The following is an 18,587-nucleotide window of genomic DNA, read 5'->3' as shown; positions in this document are numbered from 1 at the left end:
GTGACGTCACTTGTCCTATCTCCCAGGTCCATGGTTATAGCAATGCTGTGTAAACAATGGGAGGAATAAGGTCACATTGCAGGCAAACAAAGCAGAATTTCTAAAGCAATATATTTAGGAAAAGGCTTCAATTTACATAATCTACCAGTATAGATAGGATCCTTGAGATGGGACAACCCCTTTAAAAGTGACACTGAGGGGGTGAAACCAAGCAACAGTCAGTGTGCCCCCTCCCCCGTCAATAGTAAACGTTGGAGTTTCACCTTAGCACCTTAAATCAAGTCAATGATAAAAAAAAGCAGTGACCTCAAAAGTCCACCATAAACTAGCAGTATAGGATAGGAAAAGTCATTAGTATGGAAATTTGTTTAGGGGCTGGAAAACCCCTTTAATGAAAACTGTCTTGAAGAAAGGCTATCTTGAGGCTATGACCCCACGCCTCATGGTTCTTCCCACCGTGCGTTAGCCAGAAAGTTTGCAGAGGTTTCCTCTGCGGCCTTTCTGTTTCAATTACACCTATGGGGAAACCGTCGTCGTTTCCGTAGGTATCATTGACATGCTGCGATTTTCAAAACCGGGTCGATTTTGGAAATCACGGTGTGTCCACAGGTGTAGTTTTTACCGCAAAGTGGGCATGAGATTCTCTAGAATCCCATCCACTTTGCTCTGACTGTAAAACGCAGCGATTTTTTTCCATTTACACCATGTGGGGCCCTGGCCTGAAAGGGTCATCTGGTTTCACTGAAATCTATGCTGCTGTGCTGCAGTACCTACACTTGCCACTACAGTTTGTAGGACGAGTGAGCAGCGCGGCTGGCGGTATGTAAACAATAATGCAAACTGCACTTTCTCGGTACTGGTGACCTATGGGGCTCTCGGGTGTTGGACCCCTGCAGATCTAATATTGATGACCTATCCTAAGGATGGGCCATCAATGTTAGAAAATGGATATCCCCTTTAAGGCCCCTTTAAATTGTCCGACCCAGCCGTAATGATCTGGAATGGATATTCTTCTGAAAAGTGTATTTCGATGTCCCCGTTTCGTTCATCCCCCGTACAGTTTGCATTTGTCAGCAATAATTGCGATCGAATGTTTGGACTATTGGTCAGACGAACATATCTACATAGACACGTACGGGTCAGATAGTGGGGGCGAGCTTTCCTAGAAACGTTTCTTCCCAAAAATCTGTACAATCATTGCCTTGCATAAAGGGGCCTTTAGCAACCAATCACAGCACATCTTTCAATTTCCATAAGCACTATAAGAAATGAAAGCTGTGCTGTTATTGGTTGTTATGGGCAACTAAAAGTTCTTCTTTAGGCTAAGGCCTCATGTTGCGTAAATGCGGTACCGTATTTTGCCGCAAAATAGCGCCGCGTATACGCATACCTCCCAACTTTTGAAGAACCGAAAGAGGGACAAAATGCGGCAAATTTAGCCCCGCCCACTTTTGTGTTGACTCCGCCCACTCGTTAATTTTTCATGTGCCCGCACACAGTATAATCCTCCTACAGTCACCCGTAAATTATATGTCCCCCCTCTATCTCTCCCCCAGCTTCATATACACCCTTCATCTGCCCCCAGTTTCATGTCCCTCTTCCATCTTTGTCCCCAGATTCATGTCCCCCCATCTCTGCCCCCAGATTCATGTCCCCCATCTCTGCCCTCAGATTCATGTCCTCTCCATCTCTGCCCCCAGATTCATGTCCCCACATCTCTGCCCCCAGATTCATGTCCCTCCATCTCTGCCCCCAGATTCATGTCCTCTCCATCTCTGCCCCAGATTCATGTCCCACATCTCTGCCCCCAGATTCATGTCCCTCCATCTCTGCCCCCAGATTCATGTCCCTCCATCTCTGCCCCCAAATTCATGTCCCCCATCTCTGCCCCCAGATTCATGTCCCTCCATCTCTGCCCCCAGATTCATTTCCCCCATCTCTGCCCTCAGATTCATGTCCTCTCCATCTCTGCCCCCAGATTCATGTCCCCCATCTCTGCCCCCAGTTTCATGTCCACTCCATCTCAGCCCCCAGATTCATGTCCCCTCCATCTCTGCCCCCAGATTCATGTCCTCTCCATCTCTGCCCCCAGTGTCATGCCGTCCTCTCCTTCATCTGCCCCCAGATTCACGTTCCACCTCCACATTAAACTTACCTTCTCCTCCGCTCCCTCGCCGCTCTCTGCCCGCCTCTCTCGCTGACACATGCGGCTGAAGCTGCTGGCGTGCTCGCTTCGCCGCTGCGTCTCTCTCTCGCTGACACATGCGGCTGAAGCGAGGAGCTGACCTGTGTCAGCTCCTCGCTTCGCTGCTGCCGCCGGCTCCTGGCTTCTACATCTACAAGCCAGGAGCCGGCGGCAGCAGCGAAGCGAGGAGCTGACACAGGTCAGCTCCTCGCTTCAGCCGCATGTGTCAGCGAGAGAGAGACGCAGCGGCGAAGTGAGCACGCCAGCAGCTTCAGCCGCATGTGTCAGGGAGAGAGGCGGGCAGCGGCGAAGCGAGGAGCTGACCTGTGTCAGCTCCTTGCTTCAGCCGCATATGTGTTCAACTCAGATCCACTGGACGCAGATCTGAGTTGAAATCGGGACATTCCTCCCTCCAACCGGGACCACGGGACATGTCACCCAAATCGTGACTGTCCCGCGGAAATCGGGACGGTTGGGAGGTATGTATACGGTACCGGCTCCCATTGAAAACAATGGAAGCGTATACGGCCCGCAAAAGATCCCGCGGCATCTACGTGCCACATTAAGTGCCAAAATACATCGTGTGAACCCGGCCTTACAGTACCAGGAATGGGAATGACATTTTATTTCATCTCGTCCACAAACTGCGGCAAAACGCTGTGGAAAAGTTACGTTTTCGAAAACCACAGCGTGTTTATTTCGCAAACGTTTTCCGTATACATATGTTTCAGACAGGATGAAAAGTATGGAGGAAAACACAGAAAAAAAAAATCGAAAATGTTTTAGCTGCGTTTTTTCCACGGCGGTTTTCAACTGCATCTCACTACGTGGGTCCAGTTTTCATAAATCCCCCTCCCCGATATCCTTATTGCCCCCTTCGATGTCAGTTTCCAGTCTCTCAGGCTCTTTGGGCCTGGCTGACATCATCAGTATTCTATGCAGGGTTCTCCTTCATGTGTATGTATAGCGAGGAGTCAGCGGACCAAGGTCATTTAACCCTTTCCTGGGGTTGGAAATAGTTCTCTTTGGGGTTTTTTGTACTTTTTAAAAAATATTTTTATCCCAAACTCAATTAACTCTTTGAAAACACCAGTTAATGAGCTGAACAGCTAAAAATAGCCATCGCCCATATTGATGCCAGTTTGCTCACACAGAAGCAACGTGGGCAAGGCTGCGCGCAGCTGAATTCTATGAAGGCGTCTTGTCGCAAGTAGGCACGGTATTAAATCGGTGCACAGGGGGGCAGATTTATTATCATTCTATTGCTTTCTGGCTCAAGTTTGTAACTTTTTAGGTGTTAGATGCGACATAAATTTTTATAACTGGTGTTTTTGCACCGCCCAGGCCACTTTCTTGAAAGAGAGGGGTGGCGTGGGCTTGCTAGGTGCCCCAGATTTGGTGTGATGCTGGAAATTTACACCAGGCGACTGGCACGGAAAAAGCCCCTTACCACCGATTATATCCTGTCTGCCCAGTTTGATGCCACATTAAAGCACTATGGATATCTCTGCGTTCTGTACAGCAGAAGTGCAAAAATAGTGGTCTGAAAATAGTAACCCGGATAAATATAGGAGACGCCGTAGCCGGCTCGTTGCCCATTCTGTGCCCGGTGCCAGGTTGTGTTTTTTGATCCACTTTTTGTCTTTATTCTCCTTCACGACTGATAGTTTATGTGACTAAGAAACAGAATAAAGATACCAGCGTCACATGCGAATAAGAAAACTGGCTGAATAAGAAGTCAACTCCAGCACTGTCAGTGTGTGTGTGGGTGTGGGTGGCAGTATTTGGGTATGGGAGGATAGCAGGGCGGTTCCAGCAATGTGTAGCACCAGCCGGGGAGGTCTTCCTCATGTCCCCCCTCCCTCCCCTCTCCCAAGCAGGAGAGGTTTCCCTCCTGCTTCTCTTCTTCCAGCAGTCTTCTCCGGGCACAGTGACCATGGCGTCCCCTGCCAGGGCTCACAGAAGTGGGCTGCTGGAGCTCAGAAGTGCTGGGGAACGATGGCTCAGGATACTTCTACTGCTTGGAGAAGAGACTCTGAGCTTCACTCCAGAGCCAGAGCCTGGGGCCCCAGAGGAGAGAGCAGTAAATGGGGGCGAATCCACAGGGGGAGTCCCGGAATCAATTATCAACCTGCGCCGGACAGTGAGGGTCGTCAAGCAGGACGCGGGGGGATTGGGCGTCAGCATCAAGGGTAAGTGCCATCTGTCACTTGGATGCATGGACTGTAGTTAGGAACTGTCTCCTAAGTCTTAAGTCTATCTCATCTATTGATTTCGGTGACATTTCAGAAATAAAATGGAAATATTGTTGCGTTAACTTATCTGCAACAATGCGATATATACAAGACAATATCCGAAACAATCAGATCGAAAAGGTTTGGTCCCACTCGTATAATTGTGAAATGTGAGGAGATTGCTGAAAAGACCCCAGTATGATCTATAAGGGGGGCTGCTTTCTGGAAATAGATATAAATACCCTTTAAATATTGTTCCTGTTCTGAACAGATATACCTGTGTGTAAATTGACAGATCAGAGGATTGTCCCAATAAGGAATAGTAGTCGGATTGCTCCAAAATCTGCATGTGTACTGTACGCGTCTCATGACAGCTCGTGTCCCAAGACATCCAGACTTTTATTAGACTTAACTTTAGAGCAGAGACATTTTATAGAAGTGAGCCGATGTGAGGACGCCAGTGCTAATATAACATACTGGCTGCAGTCGGTCGGGGGATGAATACTGGAATACTATATATATATATATATATATATATATATATATATATATATGTTACGAATTCCATTGGCCAAGATTTATGAAGACTGGCGTTGCATATCCTCTGCGCCAACTATTCCGAGACGCATGCCTCCTCAAAAAAAAGGTGCACTCTCGCACCCTGGCATAGATTGCCAGCATCATTTACGACAATTTTCTTTCCCTGCCCCCAGCACGCTCTCACCAAACCCCCTTTTTGGGAAAATGGCATGGGCAGAGCAAAAACATGCAGTTGCGATAACTTAAATGGTTGCGAATCTGAGGTTTTTGATGTTTTTACTACAGAAAATTGGCGTAAAATAATAATACATTTGCCCCATTGTGCCTACTCTACTGAGGACATACAAGACAGTCCTGCTGTGTTCTTTTTCTAAAATCTGGCAAAGACTGCAATAGAATTGATAAATTACAAGGTGCTAATAAACTGTCCGCCAAATATCCGTTCATCTGACAGCTATTCCATCTAACTGCCCCATACACATGCATACTCGACAAAGCCAAGCATGCGTGTGTTGTCAGGGGAGTTGGTCCTGCCAAATAAGCTGGTTTTGGCAACTTTTCTGTAATGTGTATGGGGTGAAAATTTGCCAAGTTGGTGTCTGTTTACAGGACACATTATTATCACTCACTACAGATCACTCTATAGAGGCACAACATGTTTTTGTCCTGTTTTTCATCCAAGAATGCGGATTCCATAAGCTATTGGGTCACATTGGCCAGACAGATCATAAAAGTAATAAAAAGATTGTTGTTAGACAATCACACTGATATATTCCGAAAAGCTAGGGAATGACGAACCGCTTCTTTACAAACTGGGTTTGATCCGAATATCCCAAATTGTTCAGATAACTGGAGATTCTTCTCGGATGAACTAAAATGGCCTTCGCAACATTACTGTATATTCAGACCCCAGAGTGGAGGCCCAGAGGAGGTGTAAAAATTTAAAAACATTTATGCCACCTTGTCTTACGTGTTTTAGGCTTTCTATCTCCTGATGATGTCACGCACCTAAGGGTTACCAATCACAGGCCTCCGAGTGTATGACATCATTAAGGAGACTGGGAGAGTCTGCGAGTAGGCACAAGAGAGGTGACGGAAGAGAAGTATAAATATTTTTTACACCTCCCCCGGGCCTCCACCTATTATATTTTGGGGTCTGAAGAGACCCCGGAATATAATAATCTCACTTCCGATTTAGACCAAACTTGTTCGATGTGAAATAAATCAGGGACTCGAGCAAACCTTGGGAAGTTGGCCCATCTCTAGCTCTGACAATGGATAGCTTTTCATTCTTATATCCTCAGCAGGTTGGCGGCCTCACTGACCCCTATCCAGGCCGTACCCCTACGAATCCCCCCTCCCCAGACATGCACACTAGGTTTGTGGATTGCTTGTGTTCCTAAAAAGGAGAGGGGAGTGATGGGAAGTCAGACACTTATCTCTCCTGAGAACAAAAAGATCAAGCGTTAAAATTCAATATGCCCGATCCTTTTTACTAATGTGGACGGCCACAAGTGAAGAATTGTATCATCGTATGGAGATTTTTTCTTCGTATCAAAGCCGGTCCATGGTTTGTAGCTCTCGTCATGACTATCCTACCAGACTGAAGTATTGTGCCATGTATGCCCAGCTTATGGAGTAAAGTTTTCTCCTGGGGCAAAGCCTATGAATAAATAAAGACAGAAAGTAGAACATTAAGAGCACATTCCTGCACTGCGAGGAGCCGTCCAGTCACTATCACAAGGCTGCTGTTTATAAGGCCTCCCAAGGGGAAGGGTGGAGAAAGGGCTATGCTTCTTGATAAATCTGTTGCTGTTTTTGGAGTGGAGGGGGCGATCTTAACTCCGATAAACACGACTATTACATACTTGGCTGGTGCACTTACTAACCAGCTCTCAAGGTGACGGTGACAGAATGACAAGTAAGGTCGTTCACTGTCAGCTGTTCCCGTCACAATCGCAGTTTGTAGACAATAGAGAGAGTCGTGACTTTCATAGCTGTGGTTACCATACATGTAAAAGTCACAGAGGTGGCATTTGGTCTTCTCTATTAGATCACTCTGTGCTGGGGAGAAGTGCTCTCTGTCTTTCTGGTTGGTCAGGGAACTTCCCACACTGTGATATTGGGTATCTTGGGAGGTGTGGCGCTGTGATTGCTAAAAAACTGGTCGCTCTTCTCATGTTCAGCAGCACTCCCTCCTCCTCCTCCTCCATTACTTGGCATGCCGTATCCTTGAGGGTACCCCAGTGATAGCATTATTCCAAGAGGCCGGCCGTATGCTCTGAATACTGTAGTGCTGGGTACAAATTAGGAACCCACATTTAGCCCTTTTCATTTCAGAGACCTATTGGATGAAGATCGGTTGCTTCTTCTTACATTACCACAGCAGTGTGAGAGTTAATCCTTGTAGGGTTAGGCAGCACCGTGGCGTAATAACTTCTGCATTTATGGAAGGCTGAAAAATATTATAGTTAAATATTATGAAGTATAATCTTGTATACACTGTCTACCAATAAGTATTTGGACACCCATGCAAAGGAAGATATCTGCGGTTGTGATGTATGTCACGCCTTCCACCATTAAATAGGAAACAGCATTGGCATTAGTCACATGCAAGATGCCACCAAGTGCAGAGTTGTCCGATTTCGAGAAAGGGGTAATTGTGGGGTACCACAGAAATGGTCGAACCTTAAGGGACATAGCAAGCGAACTGAATTACCCAAAATCGACAGTGGCCTATGTGATTATGATGTTGAAGGTGTGATTGTCGGAATGTGCCCCGAGTCGGCAGACCCCCGAAACTGGGAGATAGAGACCGACAAGTGCTGGCCAGAGAAACCGCACCCAACCGATGGCTCACATACACCAGGAGTTTCACCAGGCATCCGGGAGTATTGTGTCGCTCAATACCATCTGTAAGGAAGCATCTGCTGGGGTCTACCAACTATTGAGTAGGAATAAATATTATTTTCTATTCTACCACAGGTGGCCAAATACGTATTGGTAGACAGTGTACCTGCTGCTGTCTTTAGGATTGTAAGTGTGTAGAGATGAGCGAGTACTGTTCGGATCAGCTGATCCGAACAGCACGCTCCATAGAAATGAATGGATGCACCTGGTACTTCCGCTTTGACGGCGACCAGCCGCTTAACCCCCCGCGTGCCGGCTACGTCCATTCATTTCTATGCGAGCGTGCTGTTCGGATCGGCTGATCCGAACAGTACTCGCTCATCTCTATAAGTGTGTAATATCTGCACAGGCTGGTGATGAAGAGTAGTCGTGTAGAAAAGAACCAGCCAACAACTCGTATACTGGAAACCGTATTTTACTGGTCTAGAAAGCAGAACAGAACTTCAGAGCAGCGGTGACAGGTGACGCTTCTGTTCCCCCAGGTGACACTCCCGCTTGCACTCATGGACTCAGTTCCCTGGTGCTTCATGATGTGCTAGGCTGCTCTCTGGGATGACAGAGACTGGACAGAAACCACACACGGCTGGAACTCTGAACTACGTGAATATAATCAGTCCTCACGATGACGTAACGTAAATGTCATACAGCAGCCAGTGCAGGGTCATACCATGGTATGTACCAAATAACTTCCCCTATGGTACAACACATAGAAACACAGAAGACTGGTGGTAGAAAAAGAAAACATGGTCCATATAGTGCGCCCTTATTTTATGTTAGGATAGACATATCTAGATGACTGAACACTCAGGTGTAACCACAGTTCTCTTTCTACTTCTACATTAAAAGAAGACGTCAGCCAACACATTACATCACCAAAAGATAACACGGTACTTCAGAACATGGCACAACAGTCCAACAACGGTCGGTCAATAGAACAATATTAACCCCAGGTAAACAGGGGGTTGTGACCCGTCTTGGGTAGGGACACATTAGAGAGGAACTGGGTCAAAACAAGCCAAGTTCCGTTATGAATTTTAGAAAAATTTTTGGTTCGGCTGAACTCCAAATTTTTGGGGTCACCACCTATAACTCACTATTATACTCTTGAGTCTCTGGGTTCTCAAAACATCATACTGTGAACATGCCCCACGTGAGATTCAGCCTCAGGGGTCCTCAGGGGCCAATGATGTCGGACAGGAGGCTGGAAAGGGCCAAAAGAGGACTGAAAAGGACTACAAGGTAACTCAGGGGAGGCGAGGGAAGGTGAGTGTCAGTGTTTCTGCACCTCCATTAGGTCTCCATTTACTAAACTCTGGAGTCTGAAGAGACCCCAGAATATAATAACAGCACTTGTGGTTTAGACCATCTCTAGGACACAGTATTTGGTGGTCAATGGTCACCTACCTTAGGTTACATTAGAGAGGAGATGGAGAGATTGGCCTTCACCCCTCTAGAAGTCCTGTGCCCCCAGAGGTATGAGTAATATTCAGGTGGTCATATAGCAATGGCTAAAGACTCTTGGTGAGTCAGAAATGTAGCAGAGGACGCTATGTAGTCGTCTGTGATGCTGCAGTTTTTCACTGTTTGGATGAATAAAGTTGAATATTTTAGTCCGCGGAGTGCCGGCTATCTGAGGATTTATCAGTCACATAGCAAACCTCAGTATCCCAACAGCCATGCAGCTTGTCAATGGTAAGAAGTTGTGGTCACAATTTGCAGAAGTTTTGTCATTTCTGCACCACTGAAATGTATTCTGCTTCTAGAGATCAATATTCATCATGTTCCATTGACATCCACCACTTGGGAGACAAGGATTAAGTATGCAGGGTTTTTTAATTCCAGGGAATCTGTCTTAGATTAGAAGATCTAAAACCGCCCCCAGACATTATATTTGTATCAGCCAAACCGGCTGACTACAACACGACTGGCTGGACATCTGATGAGTATGGAGGCCTCCTGACGGCACATTCAGGGAATATAAGTATTGGGCATTTGGGTTTCTACTGCCTGATCCTTTTGTTCTTGGGCAGATAAGCTTCTGCCATGGCTTTCTTCCCTCTTGAAGTTCGGTATACAGGCACCACTTAGCAGAAGTAGTAAATGTGTATGGCAAAGTCGGGCAAGATAGCTGATAGCCAAACAGCCAGCATAAGGCATTGCCTCCATATAGTGCTTCAGCTATGTCCCCCGCATTGGTGCTGTAGTGTAGTCGTGACAGTGAGAAAGCACCAGATGTTCCAATATCGGAGCCAAAATTTTACTGAGCTTGACTGTAGTCTGAAGTACACAGCAAGCATACACAAAACGTCACAGTGCTTCATATACAGAAATTCCAAGTTACCTGTCTTCATAAGCATCGCTCCCACTTGCGCTCAAGCGACTCAGGCCTCTGGTATTTTGTGACGCCATATGCTGTTTTCTGGAATCACACAGGCCAGACAGTAACATCATGGGGCTGGACGCCTAAATCTTTGTGAAAGTGCGAAGGCGACTCTATATATATATATACAGTCCTATGAAAAAGTTTGGGCACCCCTATTAATCTTAATCATTTTTAGTTCTAAATATTTTGGTGTTTGCAGCAGCCATTTCACTTTGATATATCTAATAACTGATGGACACAGTAATATTTCAGGATTGAAATGAGGTTTATTGTACTAACAGAAAATGCGCAATATGCATTAAACCAAAATTTGACTGGTGCAAAAGTATGGGCACCTCAACAGAAAAGTGAAATTAATATTTAGTAGATCCTCCTTTTGCAAAGATAACAGCCTCTAGTCGCTTCCTGTAGCTTTTAATCAGTTCCTGGATCCTGGATGAAGGTATTTTGGACCATTTCTTTCTACAAAACAATTCAAGTTCAGTTAAGTTTGATGGTCGCCGAACATGGACAGCCCGCTCTCAAATGATCTGAAAACAAAGATTGTTCAACATAGTTGTTCAGGGGAAGGATACAAAAAGTTGTCTCAGAGATTTAACCTGTCAGTTTCCACTGTGAGGAACATAGTAAGGAAATGGAAGACCACAGGGACAGTTCTTGTTAAGCCCAGAAGTGGCAGGCCAAGAAAAATATCAGAAAGGCAGAGAAGAAGAATGGTGAGAACAGTCAAGGACAATCCACAGACCACCTCCAAAGAGCTGCAGCATCATCTTGCTGCAGATGGTGTCACTGTGCATCGGTAACAATACAGCGCACTTTGCACAAGGAGAAGCTGTATGGGAGAGTGATGAGAAAGAAGCCGTTTCTGCACGTACGCCACAAATAGAGTTGCCTGAGGTATGCAAAAGCACATTTGGAGAAGCCAACTTCATTTTGGAAACAAAGATTGAGTTGTTTGGTTATAAAAAAAGGCGTTATGCATGGTGTCCAAAAAGAAACAGCATTCCAAGAAAAACACTTGCTACCCACTGTAAAATTTGGTGGAGGTTCCATCATGCTTTGGGGCTGTGTGGTCAATGCTGGCACCGGGAATCTTGTTAAAGTTGAGGGTCGCATGGATTCCACTCAGTATCAGCAGATTCTTGAGAATAATGTTCAAGAATCAGTGACGAAGTTGAAGTTACGCCGGGGATGGATATTTCAGCAAGACAATGATCCAAAACACCGCTCCAAATCCTCAGGCATTCATGCAGAGGAACAATTACAATGTTCTGGAATGGCCATCCCAGTCCCCAGACCTGAATATCATTGAACATCTGTGGGATGATTTGAAGCGGGCTGTCCATGCTCGGCGACCATCTAACTTAACTGAACTTGAATTGTTTGTCCAAAATACCTTTATCCAGGATCCAGGAACTGATTAAAAGCTACAGGAAGCGACTAGAGGATGTTATCTTTGCAAAAGGAGGATCTACTAAATATTAATGTCACTTTTCTGTTGAGGTGCCCATACTTTTGCACCGGTCAAATTTTGGTTTAATGCATATTGCACATTTTCTGTTAGTACAATAAACCTCATTTCAATCCTGAAATATTACTGTGTCCATCAGTTATTAGATATATCAAACTGAAATGGCTGTTGCAAACACCAAAATATTTAGAACTAAAAATGATTAAGATTAATAGGGGTGCCCAAACTTTTTCATAGGACTGTATATATATATATATATATATATATATATATATATATATATATATATATATATATATACACACACAGAGAGAGCGCCCTAGCTATGATGTAATCTAAACATCACAACATGGGAATTGCTGCAAAATCTTCCCATACTACAACAGTTAGGCCCAGTTCACATCTGAGTTCGATGTTCTGTTCGGGGTGCACTTGGGGACCCCCCCCCCCCAAATGCAAACCTAAATACAATAAACAGCAGTTACATAGTAGATGAGGTTGGATAAAGACATCAGTCCATCAAGTCCAACCTATAACCCTACAATCCCTACAGTGTTGATCCAGGGGAAGGCAAAAAACCCCATGAGGCTCATGCCAATTGCCCCATTTCAGTGGAAAAATTCCTTCCCTATTCCAATCTGGCAGTTAGCTAATAAACCACACGGCCCCATAGACTATAATGGGGTCCGTGTGGTTTCTGCTCGGTGTCCGCACGAATCATGTGGAGATAAAAGTACTAGAGGTATCGCTTTCCTCTCCACATGTTTCATGTGGAAACCACACGGACCCCATTTAGGGGTCTGTGTGGTTTCTTAGCTAACCGCTTTTTAATGCGTATAGGTTTTCCGTATGGTGGGGTCCCCAAGTGGACTCCTTGAACGGAATACTGAACACAGATGTGAACCAAACCTTAGGCGCCACCATGGCCCTGCCTTAAACTTTACACCTGCAAGGAAAAGCAGCATTCAACACAATAACATAGCAGATAAATGTCCATGTTCTGCACCCAAGTACGCCCCCTTTTTGCCGATCCATTATCCATCATCATTATATTGAGCGATCCATGAAAATGGAGAAAAATAGGACATGTTATATTTTTTGCAGACTATCAAAAAGGCTCAGTCATGTGAATATCCTCCTCAAAATCAGAGAACTTAACAGAATGTTCCATGAAAATTCCTGTTAACACTGAGTCATTCTTTCAGGCAGGAGACAAACACATATCTGTTGTGGTCACCAAACCCATTGCTTGTGTGTGAAGGTGTTATTACACTGCGGGAGATGGCGATCATTAAAGATGGAGGATGTCACAACCACAACGTGAGATTTTATCATCAAGGAGCCACCATTATGGCGACTAAAATGTGTACACAATGTCACGTCTGCCATGAGATTGTGAGCAGTAACCCCGGGCGTGTTTATACCAGTTGTATTCTCCACCACTGTGAGCTTCTGTCAATCTGGCCGCTCTCTTCAGCCTGTCACAGAACTACTGTGCCCAAAATAGCACAAGCTTGCATGTCGAATTTAGTTGAAGTCTGTCGCTGTCCTTCTAAATGGTTCTGAGGCATGCTTCAAGAGGGCAGGAGTCCCTCCCAGGACCAAAGTATTCCCGGGCCTGTGACATCTATAATATATGATCACTTCAAGACAGGAGAAATTCGCCATAGCTCTAGAGAGCGACCAGCCAGATAGCTGCGGGCTGGATTATAGAGTATAAAATACACAACAAAATACATTACATACAACATACAGAACTGGAAAATGTATCAAGATTGTGAAATAATAATACAGAATAGAAAAACAGTCTAATAATGTATTAATATAATAAGCAAAACATAAAAAGTATAAAAAATCTACAAAATTATTAGATTTATGGGAATTATAGTATGACCTGTACCTGTGGACCGTACAGTACAGGACTCAAGGGGTCATTTGCTATTTTGGTGAAGGGCTTATGATAAGTGAATGTGAATGTTTGCTAAATGGTGATAGCAGTAAATAGGACCGCCCACTGGACTCCTAAGCATAGCAAAAGCAGAGATGTCAATAAAGTACAAGATACATTAAATTTAACCTCCCCACGAAAAAAAAAAAAACTATGGGGAAGGTTTAGTAATAGGGTTGAGCGATCAGGATCAGAAAAGATCGGATCCTGATCGGTGATCGAGAAAATTTCACAATCGGGATTGTCTGGAAAATGATCAGAAATCGAATTTTGAAATCTCGGCTGAACCCTAAAAGTGACTTTTCCCATAGAGAAGCATTGACTAGGGTTGAGTGATCGGGATCGGAAAAGATCGGATTTCAATCGGCAATCGAGCAAATTTCACGATCAAGATCAGCTGGAAGATGATTGGAAATCAGATTGTAAAATCAATCCTGAAATCTCAAGTTCGGCTCAAACCTATTTATTAATTGTGGTTCGTTGTTGAGAGCGCTGGCGGCAGATCTGCCAGAATTAGTGGTAGGGTTTGGCGTCTGAAAGGGTTTTTCCAGCCCCAAATACATTATTAATACTAATCTGTTGGGGTCCAATACCCCCGTACCCCACACATGTCCCCTGACCTGGCTGCCTTCAGGTACCAGTAGCTATGGATGGGACACGTAAACAGCTATGCTCCTATTTAAGGAAGACAAATAATATATACCGCTAGAAAGCTCTCTGTCGGCATGCGCCTCAGTGCTGGAGATATAGATGTCGTTAATTTTGGCACCGATAGCTCTCCACTGTCAGAAGGGCGGGCCTTACAGCCTAGTGTCGTCGCTGGGCAGTGAGGAACGCCCCCTCAACAGTACTCTTCAATTTACTGTGCTCTTGGGTTGAATTCAGCTTTCTGGCGGTATATAATACCGCACATCTCCGTAGTGAGATGTCCTCTTTAAGTAGGAGTAGAGCTGCAATTCCCTGGTGCCACCACTATATGACGGATGGCGCTGAAGCTATTCTTATATTAGGGCACTGATGCATTAGCACTGTGCAGTTAAAGTACACGAACCCCATTATAGTCTATGGGGTCCATGCGCTTTAACTGCACAGCGCTTGCAGTTGAGCTTGTATTCCGTCCAGGGGGGTCCTCATGCGGACTCCTTTTGGATGGAAAACATAAGCTAGTGTGAACCGACCCTTACTTGACTAGGAGCAGACTGCATTGTCTCCCATCCATTGCTGTGGTAGCCACATCAGTGGATCTTTGTGGGGTTTTTTCCTTTAATAAACCTGTTGCCTCTGGGCTCTGGCATAGACTTCAGGTATAACCCATGCCAGTTTTGTGGTAAATCTGATAGAACAAGATGACCCCTACCCAAACCTGTCTTTATCTTCACCTTGCTGCCCCTAGAAATCGACAAATTATTTTGGTATATTCCTCTATGTACATATATAGCAGAGTTAACCTGAACTTCTGCAACTGGTTAAACTTCTGCAGTGCGATATCTTATCACAGAAGACAACAAAAACCAATGAAAAGTAAATGCTAAATGTTTTTCCAATAACTTTCATTCTGCAGCAGTTTAACCAATTGCAAAAGTTCAGGTTGTCTCTGCTACATCTGTATATCAATCTTCCCACCTCCTATTGCACGTCCCAGGGGTTTCAATGCTCGGGGTCCCTGTAGTAGACAGTGCCTGCCACAATGAAATCGGGTTTCTCTATTTCAAGGGTGCTCAGTGTACCCAGTTACTCTATCTACTGCTACTACTAATAGCCACAATCCCATCCACTTTGCAGTTAATGTAAAACGCAGGGATTTTTGCAACGTGGGGCCTCGGCCTAAGGACCTGTTGACATGTAGAAATTTCACACTGATCTTGTCAAGCAGAAAATTTCTGCTTTAGAAACCGATGAGGACTTTGACACTAAATTTGAAGAGGATTTTGATGCTGAATTTTAGGCGGAGCCAAATTCCACATCCAATTCCATGTCAAATTCCATACCGATTGGAAATGTGTATTTTCCATTAGCCAATCATTTCAGAGGGAGTTGTCAAGAGAATTCCACCTTATTTTTTCCATGAAAAATCAGCTACTGCCTACCATTCAAATGAACGGAAGGCAGATTTCAGGTTGGAATTTGAGGCACATTTTGAGGCAGATTTCGACTCAAATTCAGTGATACATGTGAACAGCCCCTACATGTAGAGGTGATGTTGTAGGGAGGGGAGTGTTATTGGTTATGGTACATGCTGAGACACCTCTTTTGGGCACTGAGACTGTTTGCCCCCGGCACTATGCAATTTCCCAATAATTTTTCCCAATTGGAGCTTTAGTGTCCTGTACATAATATCTACTAATAAGAGATAACTGTAGTAAAGAGTTAATAAGATAATTCTGGGGTCATTCAGTTGGGGTGTAATGGGCGCTGCATCCAGAAAGCTTTTCATTGTCCGTTTTTATGCTCGATTACCGTGTTTTACACACTACGAGAAATATGGATGGAAGCAGGAAATGTTCTTACCGTAAAATAGGTCATCCTTGTCATATACATATATAGAGAGCGTGAGACTGACAGCGCAAAAGAGAGAGTGAGGGGTGATGGAGGGAGCGACTGTGACAAAAAAATAATTGTCCTGACCCTTCCGTTACTCTATGGTTCAGTCCTTTCTTACAGATAGTCAGCCAGACTGATATTTCATGGGGTTGGTCCACGTTATAATGTTAACCCTATACAGAGGTGGGCCCAGCGCAAAGGTTTCATAAGTCGCCCCCTCCGCCCCAACACCGCTTAAACATACTTGATTGATTCTAGGAGCCCACCTCCATGTATACAGATCATGTATGTGCCTGGGTCCTTTGGGCTATCCTTTGGTATTTTCCTGGGCTGGGGTCCTTAGACACGATGCAAATTTATCTCAGAGGGAGATGATATGTGATGCATTTTACATGCAAAATTACATATGCCCATTCTCTTACTAGATAGGTCATGCCACCAAAACGCTTCGACCCTTGAACCCATAACTGTGCCAGCCACAACCCAGACATACTGGCAGGCGGAGGAACAAGGTCTAACATTACTGCGGGAATATATATATAGTTGTTCGTTCCATAGGAGGATGCAATACTTGAAAGGTTACATCACTAATATGAACCTTGGGAGATGATTCTCACGAGATTCGCCCAACAATACTCTCAGTGCCGCGGCCCTTATTACCAATCCTTGTTCCTGCCCCCTGCCGCTGCCACTCCCCCTTTAGCGGCACCGACCGGGATGTGGGCCCATAGCTCTTCTGCTATGTGTGCCTGCAATGAAATCTACCCCAGCTTGTAGGGATGATACAGTGGCGTGACGATAGCTTTGTGGGCCCCGATGCAATCTTTTGTCCTACCTTATCCCTACAGCAAATTCTTGATAGTGATGGTTACGGGTATTAAGGAGAATAATCCACCTTAGTGTGGTGAGGGGATCTGTGGGTCTCCTTGGCTTATGGGCCAGATGGAAGCTGCCACCTCAATACTGATGCCAGTGCTTATGGGGCCCCCTAAGGCTCCTGGGCCCCAGTGCAACTGCACCCTCTGCACCCGCTCAAGTTACGCCCCTCGGATGATATACTCCACTAATCTGGCCTAAATTGAAAATAACAAATAAGAAATTTTGGAATTCATGTGCAAAACCCAGAATGTGCAATAAGTTTTTTTGAAGGGTACCGACTGGGATGTGGACCCCCCGTAGCTGCCTTAAAGTGAAAGACCCTAACAACATAGGAAAAGCATTTCTCTGGATCTGAGACCACGGTGAACTACTGAGCCTGACATTTCCAGAGGTCAGCTGCTCTTAAATGGCAGTGACATGCCTCGGAAGTCATTTGCTCTGCAGAGCCGCTTGTCATACTAAACGTGACTGTGAGATCTGCAGTGTAAGTGGTTTGTCGGTGTAAGCGCCATTGTGCTGTGATACTTGTGACATGCCTAATAAATGTCAGCCAGAATCCAGGCCGATGTAAATCTGGGCATACTATGTGTCTTTGTGCCTTTAGTGTCTTAAATATTAATGGCGTCCTTAAATATTAATATAGAAAAAATGCTTTCCTATCAAATATCTTTAATTTGCTCTGCATTTTTCAGGAGGGCAGTTACAGCCTTTTAAGGGACTTTTGCCTACATGGATATATTTAGCTCTGGCTCTGCCCTGGGTATTGTGTACAAATCCTCTTCTTACTTTAAGTGGAATATTTAGCGACTGGTTAAAAAAGACTAAAGACAAAAAAATATAACCCTATAAAATACTGATCTACATCTGCCAGCGTAGACATAGGGTTAAAGCAGAATACTGTCGTTTTTCAAGTTCAACAGGTTTCAACCTAGAGGATCCCATAGGAATACAAAAACAGACTACTTTTTAACAAAAACAGCACCTCTGTGGTTCATGGGTCGGGTCTGGTATTGCAGATTATTCTTATTCTTTGCAATGGGCGGTGGTGTAATTCAAGATACAGTCTATGGACAGGGGCGGCAGAGTTTCTGACTGTTGTGGCCCCAAATCTACAGGAGCGGTGCCACACTACTCCAGATCCATCGCTAAGCATTACATAGGAGAGCCTGCACACACTGCCCATTCACTGCTGTAACTTCCGACAACCAGACGCTAGCTGACCAGCTGATCTGTGCAGGGTGCGGGTGTCGGACCCCCACACATCACTTCCTGATGACCTGATCATCCTTGTGGTCCCTGGCGGACCCTCCTGCATCCTTAACTGGCGTCTTAAAGCCTTCGAATGACGTCATGCTCCCTTAGGTCACCACCTAGGCCCAATCATAGGCTTTAGGTGGGGTTTGATGACATCACGACAGTTTGACCCAGTGTCATGAAATCAGCCAGAGGCTGAAGAGGATGCCAGGGAACCATCGGACGCCCGAAAGCAGTAAGGT

At 45.1% G+C, this 18,587-nt stretch overlaps 1 protein-coding gene across 1 annotated transcript in view; it reads left to right on the top strand.

Annotated features, from left to right (window-relative positions):
* Nucleotides 1–4,080: 4,080 nt before the first annotated feature.
* SNTA1 (syntrophin alpha 1) overlaps nt 4,081–18,587 on the top strand; it is a 39,918-nt gene continuing 25,411 nt past the window's right edge. The window contains exon 1 of the mRNA XM_075277566.1: nt 4,081–4,377. Coding sequence (XP_075133667.1) covers nt 4,122–4,377 — 256 coding nt within the window. The 5' untranslated portion in view covers nt 4,081–4,121. The remainder of the gene's footprint in view (nt 4,378–18,587) is intronic.

The sequence above is a fragment of the Leptodactylus fuscus genome, chromosome 6 (genome assembly GCF_031893055.1).
Source record: "Leptodactylus fuscus isolate aLepFus1 chromosome 6, aLepFus1.hap2, whole genome shotgun sequence".
In the NCBI taxonomy this organism is placed as follows: Eukaryota; Metazoa; Chordata; class Amphibia; order Anura; family Leptodactylidae; genus Leptodactylus; species Leptodactylus fuscus.
The sequence above is the reverse complement of the archived record's forward strand: the minus strand, read 5'-3'. Positions and strand labels throughout refer to the sequence as shown.